This window comes from Podarcis erhardii, assembly GCF_964252035.2.
Source record: "Podarcis erhardii genome assembly, chromosome: 9".
Taxonomy (NCBI): Eukaryota; Metazoa; Chordata; class Lepidosauria; order Squamata; family Lacertidae; genus Podarcis; species Podarcis erhardii.
In genome coordinates, this window is record NC_138512.1 from 70038057 (window position 1) to 70057682 (window position 19626).

The 19626-nt window shown below is 45.4% G+C and overlaps 1 protein-coding gene across 1 annotated transcript; it reads right to left on the reverse strand.

Annotated features, from left to right (window-relative positions):
- Window positions 1-6575: 6575 nt before the first annotated feature.
- Window positions 6576-10023, reverse strand: LOC309350398 (C-X-C motif chemokine 10-like). Its single transcript, XM_081877450.1, has 3 exons — window positions 9798-10023; window positions 8451-8574; window positions 6576-6686 (listed from the first exon to the last, which is right to left on the reverse strand). Exons 1-3 carry the CDS (start codon window positions 9859-9861, stop codon window positions 6596-6598), a joined length of 279 nt encoding a protein of 92 aa, XP_081733576.1. The 5' UTR covers window positions 9862-10023; the 3' UTR covers window positions 6576-6595.
- Between the last annotated feature and the right edge of the window lie 9603 nt (window positions 10024-19626).

Consider the following 19626-nt stretch of genomic DNA (forward strand, 5'->3'; position numbering starts at 1 on the left):
ACAGTTGGTATTTCTTGAGATTTCCAATTTTTAGCTAATAGCAGTCTTGCCACTGTAGTAGCATACAAAAATAATCTAACATCTTTTTTGGACAATTCCAATCCTATTATTCCAAGTAAAAAGGCTTCTGGTTTCTTAACAAATGTGTTTTTCAACATTTTTTTCAATTCATTATAAATCTTTTCCCATAAGTCCTTAACCTTGGGACACGTCCACCACATATGATAAAAGGTGCCTTCTTTTTCTCTACACTTGTGACTCCTTGCTTCTTGATCCTCGGACCACTGACTTCGTGACTCCTTTCTTCTTGATCCTCAGACCACTGACTTTGTGACTCCTTGCTTCCTGACCCTCGGACCCCTGACTTCTTGACTCCCGGCTCTCTGACCCTTGGACTCTTGGCTTCCTGGCTCCTGACTCCTGGACCCCCGTTCCTGCTCCCACCCTGCCATCTTGCCCCCCGGTCCTGACGTCCCCTGCCGGGACTTCGATCGCCCGTGAACCGGACCGTGACACTTGATTTAATTTTTTTAAGAAGATGGCTTGTGCCTCTGCTTCTAATCTTCCCCTAAAAAATCATGCCCTCCAACATTTCTCCAATGTAAATAGGGACATCCTATTCAATAATAATAATAATTTTATTATTTATACGCCAGTCATTAAACATTAAACTGTCTCTCGTCTCCTGGCTGTTATAAGCTCCCCGTTTACTGAACCCCTCTTTCAAGCCAATCTACAACCCCTCGTCTCCCGGTGCCCACTCCTCAGTGTCCTGCCAGTTCCCTGCCAGTTTATATGCATGTAAATGTGGAAGGGACGCAGGTGGCGCTGTGGGTTAAACCACAGAGCCTAGGGTTTGCCGAGCAGAAGGTTGGCAGTTCAAACCCCCACGACGGGGTGAGCTCCTGTTGCTTGGGCCCTGCTCCTGCCAACCTAGCAGTTCAAAAGCATGTCAAAGTGCAAGTAGATAAATAGGTACCACTCCAGCGGGAAAGTAAACAGCGTTTCCGTGCACTGCTCTGGTTTGCCAGAAGCGGCTTAGTCATGCTGGCCACATGACCCAGAAGCTGTACGCCGGCTCTCTCGGCCAGTAAAGCAAGATGAGCGCCGCAAGAGTCGGCCATGACTGGACCTAATGGTCGGGGTCCCTTTACCTTTATATGTGGAAGTACAGCATATATAAAGAAAGAAACTAGCAAGCAGTCTTGCCTATCTTCAGTAAGATCCCTTTGGCTCAGAAGGGATATAAAGGGAGCCAAGGCAGAACCACTAAAATTAATAAATCTAAGTTCGTCATTACAAAGAGCTTCGACGGGTCTGTTGTGAATAATAGGAATAGTATTGCCTGCAAGCATCACAATTGCATGTCAGGATGAAGCAAAATGTGCAAGAAAACTCTGGGCGTGAGTCACAGAATTCAAAGTCTACAGATAGACCAAGAGATCTACAAGTTAGTTCAGAGGAGTTTTGTTTTTCTTAACCCTCTTGCAAGGCTGATTTGCACAACATTTGGCAAATGAACTGCTAGTCACTGAAAAGAACTCATTGCAATGGGACTTGCAGAGATCTCTCTGCCCACCAGAGCGCAGTGTGGCCTTGTGTTTATGGAGGAAAGTTCAGTGTTCTCAGACACCTGAGACAAATAGAGAAGGAGGTTGAAAGCAACACAGGGAGCGCAACTTGAACATTCCTGCTTCCCTACATCTCCTCTTGAAAATGTACCCTGTGATAAAGATGTTTGTTGTTTTTTTTCAGCGAGAAGTTGAGTCCTTTAAAACTTGAAAGGGCTCAAGCTTCCATAGACCCCCTGACCCCCTAACCAGTGGGGATAATACAACAACAACAACAACAACAACAACAACAACAACAATAATAAATAATTTATTACTTATACCCTGTCTGTCCGGCTGGGTTTCCTCAGCCACTCTGGGTGGCTCCCAACAGATTAAAAACAGAATAAAACATCTAACATTTAAAAATTCCCTAAACAGGGCTGCCTTCAGATGTCTTCTAAAAGTCAGATTGTTGTTTATTTCCTTGACATCTGATGGGAGGTCATTCCACAGGGCCAGCACCACCACCGAGAAGGCCCTCTGCCTGGTTCCCTGTAACCTCACGTCTCTCAGGGAGGGAACCGCCAGAAGACCCTCGGCGCTGGACCTCAATGTCTGGGCTGAATGATGGAGGTGGAGATGCTCCTTCTGGTATACTGGGCCAAGGCCATTTAGGGATTTAAAGGTCAGCACCAATGCTTTGAATTGTGCTCGGAAACGTACGGGGAGCCAATGTAGGATCTTGACATGCAGCACCTGCCTATGCTATTGGATTTCCAACTTCCATCAGCCCCAGATAGCATGGAGGGCTGGAGGCTACTCACCTGGATAAGATCTGCAAGGCTGCAGGTTGCTCATCCCTGCCTGAGGACGGACATGCACTCTGCATATGCCCAGGAACACGTCACAGCTCCCGTACATTTGGAATGATCCCTGCAATAGTTTGTCCATATCAGCACAACTTTTTCAATCAAAACTGAACTGATAGGCTTTGGAGAAGGTGTTTCGTTGCTCCCAGAGGGTTTTGCTTAGGAAATTGCTGTTTCCCCCATGTATGGTCCTGGATTTCAGCCATATTATTTATTTATTTATTTATTTATTTATTTATTTATTTATTTATTTATTTATTGTTATTTATTATTATTGTATTGCTTGCAAGCATCACTATTGCATGTCAGGATGAAACAAAATCTGTAAGAAAACCCTGGGCGTCGACTGGCCCTTGAGTCACAGAATTCAAAGTCCTGGTATGTCCCACGGAGGACCTTACGGTCTTCAAACAAAAACACCTTGGAGGTCCCGGGCCACAGAGAGGTTAGGCTGGCCTCAACCAGAGCCAGGGCCTTTTCGGCTGTGGCCCCGATCTGGTGGAACGCTCTGCCACAAGAGACTAGGGCCCTGCGGGACTTGACATCTTTACACAAGGCCTGCAAGATGGAGCTGTTCCAACAGGCCTTTGGCCAAGGCACAGCCTGACCCCCTCCTTTGGTAATTCTTCACAGAACTCTAGCCAACCCAACCATTGGGTTGCCATTAATTTGATTTGAACTGATTTTATAATGAATTGATTTTAGAATGCTGTGTAATTTTACTGTTGTTAGCCGCTCTGAGCCCGGTTTCAGCTGGGGAGGGTGGGATATAAATAAAATATTATTATTATTATTATTATTTTATTAATCAAGGGAGGTGTTCATTGTGAGTTCCAGCACCTCTTTTTTTAGAGAAATAGCATTGCTCAACACCTTGCTAAAGTACAACCCCAAAGAATCCTCATTTGTTCTCTGAGAGAGGGAGGAATGTGTGTTTTTGTGACTAATGCAACAGGCTCAACCAACCAAATTGTATTGCCCTAAGTGCATCTGATTTTGTCCCTAACATAAAATTTATTGTCATTTCAGCAGACAAGAAGGCAAATGTATCAATAAAACAAAGGATAATTAACCTCTTGGAGAGCTCTTTAACACAACTTTAGGGGGTGGAGAACAGATAAATTCTTAGTCATATTGCATGTCATGTTTTTGGTTGTTTTACACACAAGTAAAATGCCTGTTTGAAAAACTATTGCCAGGTAATGAAACGTAATGCAAAATCATCTTTAGAATGATACAGACTTATATATGAAAATAAAAAAGAGTCTGTAGGTTGACATTTTCGTAGAATTGCCCTGCTAGCAAAATATAAGACTTTCACTTCTGAGTGCTTCTGTAGCTTCACCAAATGCTTTTGTGTGAAGGCCCCAAACCCAGTACTCTCTAAAATCCGATTAAAAGGAGACACATCACTTAGCGAGATAAATTTTATTGTTTGACTTTTATGTTCTTAAACATACAGTAACAAAAAAACCCCAATCACTTTAAATATAATCACATTCTTGCGGGATTATAAATTTTTTAAAAAAGAAAACAGATTACAGGAAACAGCAACAGTCTGCTAGAAGATATAATAGCACGTTTTTGTTTTTTTAAATGGCCTTCAATTATGCTAACAAGTGAATTGCCACATTATTCTTCCGTGGTTCTAATCATATTGCAATACCTGCTCCAGCAGTATTTTAAATATATTTTGATTCTGCTAGAAGGCAAGTGGTCAGGCTTCTGAAAACAGGCTGAACTAAGAAAGGCCAAACATGAGAATTTTGGGAACTGCATTTATGGGAAGGGAGAGACCTGCATTTCAAAACACAGAATGACAGAGAAAAATGGAGGGTGTGGAGGAGAGATATGGGGCTACAGTGGCACATGTGGAAAAGGCAAGCAGAACTGGAACATCTCTACTTTCCTGCTTGACCCCCAACCCAATCAGATTTTCTTCCAACCACACGGTGGGAACAACAGCTGCCACTTCTCAATTTCAGGCAAACCTCCCCACAACCACCCATACAGTTTATCGCAATTTTGCATTTCTGAAAATCTCGCACAGTTCATACTAATGTCGTGTTAAGATATCCTGAGGATCTGCAGAAGTCTCCCTAAGTCTCACCTAAAGCTACAATTTTGCGGAGAGGTGGAGTTAGGATCACAGAACTGTAGAGCTGGAGAGAGAGAGAGGCAGATTTTCAGAAATGCAAGCCCAGTCTAATTTACAGCTTGGACAAGATTGGGGGTCTCCCCAGCGGTGGAGCAAGCCGATTGGGCGGTGCACGTGCCATGCGTCCAAGGGCGGGGCCAGCTGCCATGGGGGTGGGGCCAGCCAGGGCAGGACACTCGGGGGGGGGCTCTGAGGTGTCTGTCTGCCTGCCTCCTCCCACTCAACCACCCTACAGCTGATGGAGAGGAGGTGGGCGGACCGTTTGGGGTGTGATGGCCTGGGATTCGGACTCGGAGGCTGAACCTGAGGAATCCCAGCCTGCACAGGAGTCCCCGCCTCCAGAACCAGCTGAGCCGGGGCTGGGGCTTGAGCCTGAAGGGTCCTCACCTGTGCTGGATCCTCAGGTGCAGGCACCAACTGAGTCTGCTCTGACCCCTGAGGTGATGGAGGACCCATTGCCTGCAGGTGCTCCACTCTCAGCCCCATCAGGGGAGGAGGAGGTTGCCTCTGAGTCCAGTAACCCTCTAGCCTCTCCTGAGCTGCAGAGGCTCAGGGCAGAGAGGCGGAGGGAACTAAGTTCCTGCAGGAGTAGTGCTCGCCTCCAGGCCAGGAGAGGCGAGTCACCTGTGGACCGGGGCCGTCCTATGCCTCGGGGCAGATAAAAGCCAGCCAGCCCAGTCCCAGGTTGCGGGAGCAACGTTGTCGCTAGCCTGTTCCTGCCTGCACCCTGTCCTGCTCTTCTGTCAGAGTTCCTGATCCCACCCGACTCCCCACCTTGGACCCAGCTACAGCTTTGACGGACAGCCTCCATACCACACCTTCAACCTCGGACTGGACTCGGACCTCGCCTCTCGGTTAGCCCCCAGGACCAGCACATGGGGCAGCGCGGAACCTGTGGGAGCCCAAGCCACCGTGTCGCTCCCAGGAGAGACAAGTGGCTTGGGCACGCTGCAGGCCCTGCGGTGAGTGCCGCCCAGCATTTTGTCACCCCCCTCAGTGGGGTGGCCCACCCCCACTGCACCTCCCTTCCTCCGCCCCTGGGTCTCCCCCTCCCACCATTTCCTTGGGCAGACAGAATTTGAAAAGCAGAGAGGAAAAGTATCAAGCTTCACATTTGGGACTGGCTGGGGCATCATCCATCCTTTTGCCTTCCAGGGCCATCACAGACCTCAGTTCACAGCAGCAGCAGCAGCAACAGCACCACCACCAGACCTTTGAGTTCCTGCGATTGAATTGTAAATAAAAAAAGAAATGGAATATGGTTAAAATCACAAAAGCGCGTTTTCTGTGTTGACACAGCCCTGCGGAACTTGTGACCCCCAGCCAAGGTGAACAGAGAGGCTGAGGATCAGAAAACTTCCTCTTTTCTTTTCGCGGCAGGCCTGTGGGCAAGAATCCAGTAATACTGCGGTCAGCTTGGCGGCCTGCACATTCTGCAGGCTGCTTATTTAAAAGATGGGGAAATTCCATTCTAGGGTCAAAGTGCATGGTATCTGAAATGCATCCTTTAGCAGCACTGGAAGGGGGCAGGGGCAGGGGCAGGGGCAGGGGCATCTCCAAGTAGGAGAGCAGAGACCTTGAGGTCCAGCGCCGAGGGCCTTCTGGTGGTTCCCTCGCTGCGAGAAGCCAAGTTACAGGGAACCAGGCAGAGGGACTTCTTGGTAGTGGCACCCGCCCTGTGGAACACCCTCCCATCAGATGTCAAAGAGAACAACAACTACCAGAATTTTAGAAGACATCTGAAGGCAGCCCTGTTTAGGGAAGCTTTTAATGTTTAATAGGTTATTGTATTTTAGTGTTCTGTGTTCTGTTGGAAGCCGCCCAGATTGGCTGGGGAAACTCAGCCAGATGGGCGGGGTATAAATAAATAAATTATTATTATTATTATTATTATTATTATTATTATTATTATTATTATTGAATGTTGCTTCCAGGCTGTTAGAGAATGCTGGGCCGGCTAGACAGACCAGTTCACAGGCTCAAAGGCAGCCAGGGAGGGGAATGTCTATTGGAATTTACGTACCTTTAACTATCTTCACTAAATTCCGCACCCATTTTACTTCGGGATTGACGCATACTTTGGTTCCTTTCTCCCTGATTGTGATTCTGTCAAACAAGAAAAGTGGAAAGAATTTGGAATTAGCAGTTTTGTGCAAAGCAGACAAGCTGAACTGGAAGCCTCGTCAAGAAACCTTTGAGAGGAGACTGCTTGGTGGCCACAGAGACCAATCTCCAGCCCCCTGCTAAGCTATGAGCTGAACGCTGGCTAAGTCACCCACCTATTTGTCTAATCAGTTTTGTGTTTCCTTCTATGATAACAAGGAAGGACAACTTGCAGCCTGCGCACAGGAACAGCAATGCAAGTACAGCAGACCTGCAATTGCTACTCTACATTTTTTCAGGCATCTAGTTGCTATTTTGACTTTGAAAACCAGCATCTGCGCAGTCATAGAACCATAGAATGTTGGAAGAGACCCCGGGGGTCATCCAGTCCAACCCCCTGAGATGCAGGAATGTTATTCACATAAAGCACCTTTACATGTGTGGTGCATAATGCGTGAACATCTCTTGTAACCAGAAGGACCTCATGGGCCAAATGGGGAGGTCAGTTAGGACCACATAGGCCAGAGGTTTCCCACCATAGGCATGATACAGCACATGCCAGGGTGATATTTAATGGCAAGTAATGCGGACAGCGGGACGTGGGTGTCGCTGTGGGTTAAACCACAGAGCCTAGGACTTGCCAGTCAGAAGGTCGGCGGTTCGAATCCCCACAACGGGGTGAGCTCCTGTTGCTCGGTCCCTGCTCCTGCCCACCTAGCAGTTCGAAAGCACGTCAAAGTACAAGTAGATAAATAGGTACTGCTCCAGCGGGAAGGTAAACGGTGTTTCCGTACGCTGCTCTGGTTCACCAGAAGCGGCTTAGTCATGCTGGCCACATGACCCGGAAGCTGTACACCAGCTCAAACGACCACGAGGGTCGTTTAGTCCAACCCCTGCAATTCAGGAATCTTTTGCCCAACATGGGGCTCAAACCCACAGCCTTGAGATTGAGAGTCTCATGCTCTACTGACTGAGCCGTCGCAGTGCAGCAATTGCCAGTCTGCAAAGAGGAAATAGAGGAAATCTGCTAATGAGGGATAAGACCCACTGAAGAGAGTGAGGCTTACTTCCAGGTAAACCTGCAAAGAATTGCGCTTTTAAGTGTCAGTGAACTTAACCCTTTGGGCTTAACCACAAATAACTTTAGCATGTTCTTTTTATATACAGAACACTTACACGGGGCTTGTTTCCACACCAGAAGACAGAAATCAGTTGAAAGATGGAGGGGGGGAGTAATTAGTTATGTTACGATTGCCATAACAGTGAAAATCAGTTACAGATAGGTAGCCGTGTTGGTCTGCCATAGTCAAAACAAAACAAATTCCTTCCAGTAGCACCTTAAAGACCAACTAAGTCAGTTCTTGGTATGAGCTTTCGTGTGCATGCACGTGTATCTGAAGAAGTGTGCATGCACACGAAAGCTCATACCAAGAACTGACTTAGTTGGTCTTTAAGGTGCTACTGGAAGGAATTTGTTTTGTAGTGAAAATCAGGGCAGAAAAGTTGTTGAACTGTTTTGCCCAAAATCATTGAGCTATTTTTTTGTTGTTTGATGTATTTTTTAAAGAAAACATAGGTTGCCATGCCTCCAGATTTTCCCAGGCATTTTTAAGCGATTTCTGCCTGGACACTGCTTCCAACTGCAGCATTTCGGAGAGGTTGGCAGGGGTGGAATTTCGGACATATGGCAACCCTAAGTTATGTAGGAAATGTGGAAGTTATTTTGGATCTTTGCTATGATGGCCATGCATGACTGAGGTCACTTACATTACTTCCATCTTGTTGCAGGCGCTTCCAGGCGGAAAAATACTGACACTTTCGTATAGAGAAGGAGGGACGAATCTGGACCTTACTTTTGCACATTTGCAGCCTATTGTCGGATCAAAGATAGCTGCAGGCAGAAGATACAGCGATTGAGAATTTGAGAGATTTCTAGGCAGACATAAAGGCATTTCAAAACACCTGGGACTTGGCAGAACTGCCTACTGAGAACAGCATCTCTACATTGTTTAGCACTAATCCTATACAGTGTTACCTCGGGTTAAGAACTTAATTTGTTCTGGAGGTCTGTTCTTAACCTGAAGCACCACTTTAGCTAATGGGGCTCCTGCTGCCGCTACACGATTTATGTTCTCATCCTGAAGCAAAGTTCTGAACGCAAGGTAATATTTCTGGGTTAGCGGAGTCTATAACCTGAAGCGTATGTAACCTGAAGCGTATGTAACCTGAGGTACCACTGTAGTTTCTCAATGATTTCTTGGGAAGGGAGGCAAAGGCTGCCAATATAATAATAATAATAATAATAATAATAATAATAATAATAATAATAAAATATATTTATACCCCACCCATGTGGGCAGCTTCCAACAAAATATTAAAATACAATAGTCTATTAAACATTAAAAGCTTCCCTAAAAAGGGCTGCCTTCAGATGTATTCTTTGACATCTGGTGGGAGGGCGTTCCACAGGGTGGGTGCCACCACCGAGAAGGCCCTCTGCCTGGTTCCCTGTAACTTGGCTTCTCGCAGCGAGAGAACCACCAGAAGGTCCTCGGCGCTGGACCTCAGTGTCCGGGCAGAACGATGGGGTTGGAGAAAACCAGGAGAAGGGCAAATGCTCTAGAGGAGGCACAATAGTACAGTCAATGTTTGCTGCTTCCTTTCAGCTCACTCAATAGGTCTGGTCTTTAGTTTCTGAGCGAGCAAGCAAGCAGTTGGGGGGGGGAGCCCTGTCCCACCTCAAACTCTCTGGAGCAAAGGCAGTATAGAAATGTAAAAGTAAATAACATTTCTGACAGGTTCAGAATTCTGCCCACCTCGAAGAGAAAGGGTAGCTACTGTCTCTCAGGCCCAGCCCTCCCTCACAGGATTGTTGTGAGGCAAAGAATCGAGCTCCATGGACAAAAGGGTGGCAGGGAAACAAAAGACAAAAGCAGTTTGCTTTATAAATTTGATGGTTTTTAACCTCCATTCTGTAAATTGGCCAGAGGACCTTGGTTACTGGGCAGTATAGAAATACATTAAACGAATCAAAGGGATAAACTTAAGATTGTAATCATGAATGACCAATCAGAGGGGGAAAGCAGGAGAAGAAAACCCCACGATGGTACTTACCTGCGTAGCTGATGTGGGAGGTAAGAAGCAGGGCAAACAGCACAGCCAGGAAGCGGGATCCCATTCTGGATTCGGTTGTCAGCTGCACACTCAGCAAAGGGAGAACTCAGCCTTCAGCGCTTGCCAGGGTGCAGTTTTGGTGGCCAAGACGGGCTCTATTTATTCCATAGAGCCGGCCTTTACATCATCAGCCAAGGGACTATTTTTAGAAATCATATATGCAAAGTTGCATCATAGTCCACTTCCCATCCTTTGCCTCTGAATTTGTATTGCTGAATTGGCAATTTGAAGCACAGAAAACTTCCAACAAAACCAATGTTCTTTTTCACTTCTCCTTTCTAAGCTACCTTTCCATTACAGGTCTTGCCACCTTCTCCTTCAAGATTCCATCGCTTCTGTCTTCTCTCTGCTTCAGCAATTTACTTTATTTTCCGGCTGCTGTGTGAGCCAGTGTGGTGTAGTGGTTAAGAGCGGTAGTCTTGTAATCTGGGGAACTGGGTTTGCGTCTCCGCTCCTCCACATGCAGCTGCTGGGTGACCTTGGGCTAGTCACACTTCTCTGAAGTCTCTGAGCCCCACTCACCTCACAGAGTGTTTGTTGTGGGGAAGGAAGGGAAAGGAGAATGTTGGCCGCTTTGAGACTCCTGAAGGGGAGTGATAAAGCGGGATATCAAATCCAAACTCTTCTTCTCTTCTTCTGTTCTTCTGTCATCTCTTTTTCTAAGCACTCCATGGTACGAAGGCAACCTCTACACATTTGAAACACTACTCTGCCCCTTTAAACAGCCATATTTCCCTGCCAGGAATCCTGGGAAATGTAGTTTGTTCAGGGTGCTGAGAGATGTTAAGACACCCCTAGGAACCACGTACCTATGGGATCGCCTCTCCTGGTATGCAGGAATTCTAACAACAAGTAGCAAGGGGGAAATGACAGCCAATTCAAGCAGCTCCTGTGATTCTTCCTCTAAGTTCCCTCTGTGTGCTCTCAATCTCTCTCTCTCATGGTTGCAAAACAGTCTAAAACCTCCCTTCTGCTAGTATTGTCGTCGTCTTCTTTGGTGATCCCTCATAGCCCAGTAAGATTGTCTTTCATAAACATGGTTTTAACAGTGAGTCCATAAGTGACTGTGGAGGCCAATTCTGGATCCACACGTCCTTCCACAGTGGGGACATTGGTTTCTGGGCAGGAGTTCATCTGGTGAGAATTTGCCAAGCATGCCTTCTTCTTAGCACATTTCTCCCTTGTGTCCTGAGTTCGAGTGTCTTCAAAGCCCATGACACCTTTGGTAAAGGCTGTTCTCCAATTGGAGCGCTCACAGGCAAGTGTTTGCCAGTTGTCAGTGTTTATACTACATTTTTAAAGATTTGCCTTGAGAGAGTCTTTGAACCTCTTTCGTTGACTACCAGCATTACGCTTTCCATTTTCAAGTTCGGAATAGAGTGGTTTCTTTGGAAGACGATCATCAGGCATCCGCACAACATGACCAGTCCAACGAAGTTGATATTGAAGAATCATTGCTCCTCACAGAGCGACAACTCCCAGAGTTCCCTGTTAAACTACTTTGGGAACTGTAGCTGTGCAGGAAGAATAGGGATCAAAGTGCCTGTAGACCAGGAATGGCTGGCCTGTGGTCCTTCAACACCCATCAGCCCAAGCAAACATGGCCAATAGTCAGGGGCGATGAGCAGTTGCAGTCCATAAACATCTGAAGGGTTGCAGTTCTCTGCCACCAGTGGCATGATCCTCAGGAGCACTGGGAACAGCCCTCTACCTCGCCCGAAGACGTGGTTTGGCTTCCTGAGGGCAACAGTTATAGCCCGATCCTGCCAAGACAGGAGGAAAGGAGACCAGAAGTGCTGCTGTTGCATCTTAAGCCACCAGATCACAGCACAGAGCAAGACAGTGGCAGCCCCTTAGTTAAATACATTAAGTTAAATTAATTGGAAATAGTTTGCAAGTACTAGATTGGCTTGGGACGTGGGTGGCGCTCTGGGTTGAACCACAGAGCCTAGGACTTGCTGAGCAGAAGGTCGGCGGATCGAATCCCCGCCACAGGGTGAGCTCCTGTTGCTTGGTCCCTGCTCCTGCCCACCTAGCAGTTCGAAAGCACATCAAAGTGCAAGTAAATAAATAGATACCGCTCCAGCGGGAACGTAAACGGCATTTCCGTGCACTGCTCTGGTTCGCCAGAAGCGGCTCAGTCATGCTGGTCACATGACCCAGAAGCTGTACACCGGCTTCCTCGGCCAATAAAGCGAGATGAGCGCTGCAACCTCAGAGTCGGCCATGACTGGACCTAATGGACTGGGGTCCCTTTACCTTTACCTACTAGATAGGCTTAGGATTTAAATAAGTTAAGTGATGAATCAATATGTTTAATGTTGAATTGGTAAGATAGAATGATGTTAAGTGTTTAAGTTAAGCTCATAAGAACTTTGTTTGGAAAACAGTTAAAAGGATCTGCATTGAAATTCAACCAGGGGGATGCGAGGAAGTCACTTAACAATGTTAGTAAGATTAATTTTAATAAGGTTATGGTTTATGTTTGTTTGTTTATTTGTGTGTTTGCAATTTTGTGAAAACCAATAAAAAAATTTGGGGGGGAAAGGACAGTGGCAGCCCCAACAACCAAGCACATGCTAGGTATCTACTACACCATTCTTAAAGGCACAAGGACTACTGTCCTGCATCCAATTACCTGGAGGTAGGCCCCATTACAAGCAAAAGGACTTACTTCTGAGTAAACACATATACCGTTGCATGTATACCAGGGACTTTTTTCAAAGAGGGCCAGATTGATGAAGTGAACATGCGTGAGGGCCAACCAAAGTTGTTAACCTTTTTTTAGGATTGACAGGTGGGCCGGATGAGGCCTCCTCCGAAACGGACTTTGGACATGCCTGTCTTAATTAATGAGTACCTTTGCAGCAGAAGACATTTAAGGATCTCGGATCTCTGCAAAGAATTCAGTTTGCACCGCCATTTGGGGAGAGTGTGGGGTTCTTTGACATCCACACAAACTCATTGTGTAGCGGTTTTTTTTGTTAAACTTCTAGAGAGTACCTGATCTCAGAGAAAACCACCACAGGAAATATCCAGTTGCTAGAAGAAAAGGAAGGGCGAACTGCAGTGATCCCAGGGACTAGGAAATGATGCAGAAGTATACTAAAGGGGAGGGGGAAACAACATTCTTTAGGAACCCCAATGATTCCTCTTGTCTAATGACTAAACAACTCACTTGTTAGTCAATGCTCTGACTTGACTCAGTGGCTACAAACGAGGAAAGGCACAAGCAGCCAGGCATATTTGAAGGAAGTGTTACTACTCACATTTTTCATTCTGGTGTTTTGTTTTGTTTTTAAAATGTTTGGAACATTATCTATCTATCTCTGTCTATCGATCTGTCTATCTATCTATCTATCATCTATCTATCTATCGGTAGAAAAAATGGTTCCCAAAAAGTGGGGTGCAATAGCAGAACAAACCTTCAGACAAAAGACAATAGTTTAAAAGGAAGTTATGCTCTTGATCTCCCACAATCATTCAGACAGGGGAACTTGCTTTCTTACTGGTCTGGTTTGAATGCATGCATTCTGAAATTGGAAAAAAAAAAGCCCCTAAGATGGTTATTGGCAGAGTTAGGGGTCTAATCTGTAAACTGAACCAGCACTTTTTTCCCCCATTTCCCTTTCTCCTACCCCAATTATTCTCGCAAACAGGGCATTTTGGAATCTTCAATAGAAAAGAGCTCGTCCCCTTCCTCTTTGTCGTGATAACGGCTTTATTGGGAATGCCCCCTCTTCAAAAGTTTGCTGCCTCTAAAGAATGTTCATGAGAGGGGATTTACAACCACCATCAAAAGAAATCAGCAGAAAAATGTCTTATTGACAGTTCAAGTGGGGAACAGAAGGTACAGAAAAGTCAGAATCTGCCCTGGAAGCTGGACATATTGTCTCTGATGAATTCAGAAAAATCCTGTGCTTAACAGCTTTTTAGGGTAAACCTGATGATGGCTGCCAGGCAGCCTAAATACCAATGACCGTGATACTGACTGCTTACATACTGTAACTTTAAAACACACCCTCCCTGTCCCACAGCGGTAAATTAATCAAGGCAGAGTCTTCTTCACAAACAGAAGAAAACTTTTTCTTGAGAAAATAAAGTTGTTCAGAAACAGCATAGTTAAAGAGCATACACAGAGTGCTCATAGCAGCTATCTGACTCATCACAGTAACTAAGTACAGTACAGTAACTAAGACTCCATACACAATCCATACAGGTCTCTGACTGAGTCCCATAGATTGGTTGACTACTTTTTATTAGGATAATGCGTCATCACCCAAGATAGGTCACGAGTCACATTGACTTAGCAGTTTGCTGTTAACAGCAGTTAGCAGGCTTGAATAATTGTGTAGGTCCTGTAGACCTACTTCTGCTCTCAAGAACCTTTCTCCCAAGAATCCTGGGAACTGTAGTTCACCCCTCACAGAACTACAGTTCCCAGCAGCCTTAAGAACCTACCAGATCTGGGATACTTCAGGAGAAATAATGTGCTTTGAAATGTATGGAGTGTGCACATCCATCCATCTTCAGAAACAGATTTACATATAAGCTAAACAAGCTATAGTTTAGAGCCCCACTCTCTTGGGGGGGCCCATGTGTGTGTGTGTGTGTGTGTGTGAGAGAGAGAGAGAGAGAGAGAGAGAGAGAGAGAGAGAACAGGAGCATAGGAGCATAGAGAAAACATAGGAACATTTCACCCCAGACACTTAGATCTCTGAATACCTCTTAGGTAAAGTATGCTGCAACCCAAAGCTTTTTGTATTGTGACACCAGCTCTCTGGGATTTTCTTGCCTTAGACATGAAGCAAGCCCGATACTTGTGCTTTTGACATTCATTGAAAACTGTTCTTCTACTCCCCCCTCAAGTCTTCCCAAATTAAGTGTGTTTTGTTTCTGTAGCTTTAAATCCTTATTGGCTTAATGTTGTTAACATTACAGTATCTTACAGTTTGTATTGTGTTCTATATTCTGTTCTGTTTAAATGCAGAGCAGTTTACATATTCGGAAATAAACAAAACAAATAAAATTTGTAAATGAATTTTTGCCAACGTAGGTGCACAAGGGTCTTCTCTCGAGACGGTCTGCTATTACCAATATAATGGAAAGACTTGAAAATTCTGTACAGGAGTTGCGCAAAAGTTTAGTATCTAACATGCCCTAGAACCAAATCCCGTTATTTCCTCTTTCTTTCAAGCTGGCACAATGACCTTGGTTACGTTTTTTTTTTTAAAAAAATGTTGGCATATTTGCTTTTGCTGTGGATTTTTGTGTGAATGCACAAAACTTCCGTCTTCTTGTTATAGCTTAACATTCTCTGGTTATTGTAAATAGTAATGTAAATCAGAATTTTTCAGTTGATGGTTTGGTCAAAGAAGGAGTTTCGCTTTGACAGGGTGTCTGCAGGGTGATGCAGATGTAACAAAACATGTTAGGTAAGCACAGACAGGAAATCTGTGGGGATGAATGTGCGAGGTCTGTGCCCCCAGTGCTGTTTGATGACCTTCCTACAGAGGCTGAATACACAGAGCACATTAAGATTCATTTGGTGTACCCAGTGAAAGTGTCTCTTCCACATTGTCCACACAGCATCATCCATCTCTCATCCAGATCCTGACTTTTTTGACAATTTCATGTGTTTCTCCTCATTCTTGTTTGAATGCAAAAACACAAGAAGTGTTTTAACTGCAAATTTATTTTTAAAAAGCAGGGAGAAAGAGTGAGGGGCGTCACCTCACACGAACAATACAATAACTGTCAATATGTCCATATTAGTTTACACTTCTTTATAGTTCAATTCACTGCTGGATTTACGTATAAGCTAAATAAGCTATAGCTTAGGGCCCCGAGCTATAGCTTAGGGAAAGAAGAGACTGAGAGGAGATAGGATAGCTATCTTCAAATATCTCCAGGGCTGTCACGTGGAAGAGGGAACAAGTCTGTTTCCTCCTGCTCTGGACGGTGGGGCTTAAAACAATGACTTCAAGTAGCAAGAAAGGAGATTATTCAGCATCAGGAAAAACTTTCTGACAGAAATAGCGGGAGGTTGTGGACTCTCCTTCCTTGGAGGTTTTTAAACAGAGGTTGGATGGCCATCTGTCATGGATGCTTTAGCTGAGATTCCTGCATTCAGGCATGTCCAACTTCCAAGAGACTGTTATCTACTCCCAGTATAAAAAAACTTGCGGTGATCTACCCATTGTCATTGGAGGGGGGAGGAGTGTGGGGGTGTGTGGATTGCCCAGAACTTCTTGTTGAACTTCTTTTAGGAGGGGAAGTACCCAGAGTTGCTGAGCTTTTTGGGGGAGGATTGCACAGAGTTTTTTGGCTTTCCCCCCATAATGTTTTGTACACGATAAGGATCCCTTGATCTACCAGGATCAGCTGGGGATCTACCGGTAGACCATGATCTACTAGTTGGACATCCTGCCCCGGCCAACTCTACAATTCTATGCTTCTATGTTCTTATGAGAGTACTCAATACACCTGTCTATTAAGGCCCTCATTGTTGTTGTTGTTTAGTCATTTAGTCGTGTCTGACTCTTCGTGACCCCATGGACCAGAGCACTCCTGTCTTCCACTGCCTCCCACAGTTTGGTCAAACTCATGCTGGTAGCTTCGAGAACTGTCCAACCATCTCGTCCTCTGTCGCCCCCTTCTCCTTGTGCCCTCCATCTTTCCCAGCATCAGGGTCTTTTCCAGGGAGTCTTGTCTTCTCATGAGGTGGCCAAAGTATTGGAGCCTCAGCTTCACGATCTGTCCTTCCAGTGAGCACTCAGGGCTGATTTCCTTCAGAATGGAGAGGTTTGATCTTCTTGCAGTCTGTGGGACTCTCAAGAATCTCCTCCAGCACCATAATTCAAAAGCATCAATTCTTCGGCAATCAGCCTTCTTTATGGTCCAGCTCTCACTTCCATACATCACTTTCTCCCAATTCCAGCTGGCTTGCCTGCCTCAGTTTTGTCCTGAAGATGTCTTTGTGATTCAATGTGATGATTCAATGAAAGAATACTCTTCCCTCCCATAAGTATCTTCCCCTGCTGCTGAGGTGGAGGGTTCCTCTGACCAAAAAGCGCCAATAGGCTCGCAGTCTTGGTCACTGTGCTGTTGATTCACTCGACTGCTGTTCTGCTGAGCTTTCAGTTCCTTTGGAAGGTCATGAAGCAGATCTGGGTCCTATGAGGACACTGCTGCGTCCATGTTTGGCTGAGAGTATAGGCCAGCTCCCAGCTGTAGAAGCACATGCACAGCACGTTTGCAGAGAACACCAGTGAGGGGTTTCACGCCTCCTGCTGCAACTGAGCGCCGGTTGGAAGTCTTGGCTAATCGCATTGTGCAAGGTCTCGTGTGGAAGGAGCATGGAGGAGGCTGCAGCGCGAGAAGGAACAAGGAAAGTTGCCAAGTGGAGGTGGAGAAGTGAAAATGGCCGGGAAGCAAAGCAACCACTGACATTGGAGGGAATGGAAAAGAAGGAGGGAAAGACGAAGGTCTTGCAGAAGATTGAGAATCTGAAGGGGATTCATGCATAAAAGAAAAGCAAGGGACTGAGGAAGACTTGGAGATGGGAGAGAAACTTGATTCAGTTCATATTTAAAGGTGCACAGACTTATTTTGTGCTTTCTGGGGGGAAAGGTGCAAATTGGGATACAGACATCCTTGAAATTCCACACTTCTCCGAATTTTTGCAATGCAAAATTCTCCAATGTGTACTGTGTGCCATATTAACACAGATATCAGTTTTTAAAATGCTGTTGGGTGCCCAGAAATGCTGGTGAACTTTTGTGAAGCCTTCTAAAGAAAAAAGTTGCAGACTGATATGGAAATATGGAGAAAACAGAAGATTTGGAAACACATTTCTGAGCAATAGCAAGATCATAGAGGGTTCCAGGGTGTGTGTTCCTTTGGAGAACTGAGAAGCGGCAGAGACTGTCGTAACTTGAAGAAATATGGTTTTTTCACCTATTAACACCTTCAGTCTGCATGGAATGAGTCCAGATCTTACAGCACGGTCATTTCAAGAGGGCCTTGTCCTCCACAGAATTGCAGCCCTCAAGTCCAAGGCCTCTCTCCCAGCCAGCCTTCAGCCATCCTGCCCAAGATGGATCCCAGCCTTTCTTCTTCCCAGAACACCCTGCTAAAAACTCTCTTTTCCTGTCACCTCACACCCAGTTACCCTGACAGCCTTCCAAACCCCAGTCTCTGTTCACACCTCAGGGCAAGGGGTGAGGACAGTTCTCTTAACGGCCCTAGCTTGGCCAGGTCATTTTGCATAGGCTGGCTCAGGAATTCCTCTGCAGCTGGTATTTCTCCCTTCACAAATAAGTCCTACCATTTATTTCTAAGGTTTAGGGGGCCCTCCCCCTCCCCCAAAAAAACCCTATAACGATACATGCAAAATGCATTACACTGGGGGAGCTTGTTTTGCAAACATGCGTATATTAAGGCAAAATGTCAGGCACGAATTTGTGCATTTGGAGAAGTGTGCCCAGAAATGCTGATGAGCTTTCGTGAAGCCTTCTAAAGAAAAAACTGCAGACTGATGTGGAAATATGGAGAACAACAGAAGATTTGGAAACACTGAGAAACTGAGACTGACAAATTCACCCATCCCTAGGTGAAGATAATAATAATAATAATAATAATAATAATAATAACACTCCTTCTGCAGTCTTGGATGGCAGGTTAAGAGGAGTTCCCTACCAGGACAGACTTGGCTCGTGTGCTCACGACATCGATTCCATAAAACATATTTTGCTGCACTGTGCAAAAAATATGAGCAAGCTAGGGCTGAACTGATATTACCCCTGCTGGTACCATTCCCGGGAAAATCAGAGGCTCACTATGACAGGTTCCTATTGGAAGACTGGACAAATGCTAGAACATTAGCAGTGGGAAAGTTTTTATCGGTGGTTGCAAGAACCAACGATCCCTATATTCTGAACAAAATGCTTGTTTAACCTGGAGGTAGGCTGTCTGAATTGTGTATTGCTTTGTAAAGATTTGTTGGGTCTCTGGACAGTAATAAAGATTGATGATGATGATAAATAATAATAATAATAATAATAATAATAATAATAATAATAATAATAATAATTTATTATTTATACCCCGCCCATCTGGCTGGGTCCCCCCAGCCACTCTGGGCGGCTTCCAACAAAACACTAAAATAACCTATTAAACATTAAAAGCTTCCCTAAACAGGCCTGCCCTCAGATGTCTTCTAAAAGTCTGGTAGTTGTTCTTCTCTTTGACATCTGGTGGGAGGGCGTTCCACAGGGCGGGTGCCACTACCGAGAAGGCCCTCTGCCTGGTTCCCTGTAACTTGGCTTCTTGCAGTGAGGGAACCGCCAGAAAGCCCTCGGCGCTAGAAAGATAGGGGTGGAGACGCTCCTTCAGATATACTGGACCGAGGCCGTTCAGGGCTTAAGGATTTTGCAGTGAGGAAGGAAAAGGAAGGAAAGAGACAGGTGATTTTGGCTGTGCCGAAGGCATCATCATCTTGGTTGCCCTCCTCTGCACACACTCCATTTTTTTCACAACTGCTTTTACTTCCCATTTTGCTTATGAATAAAGAACCCTAATACGAACGAGCATGTGATGAACATTCTACTTTCCTGAATGTTGCTTGAAGATGCTGAATAAATGTAAGCAAAACTGTTCCACTGAATTGGATGTTTTGTAATATTAGTTCCGCTAGCACCATCCCGTTGCACAAGTAGCTTCCGCTACAGCACCTTGGTTTAGGATCTCCGTGCTGTGCCGCCTTGAG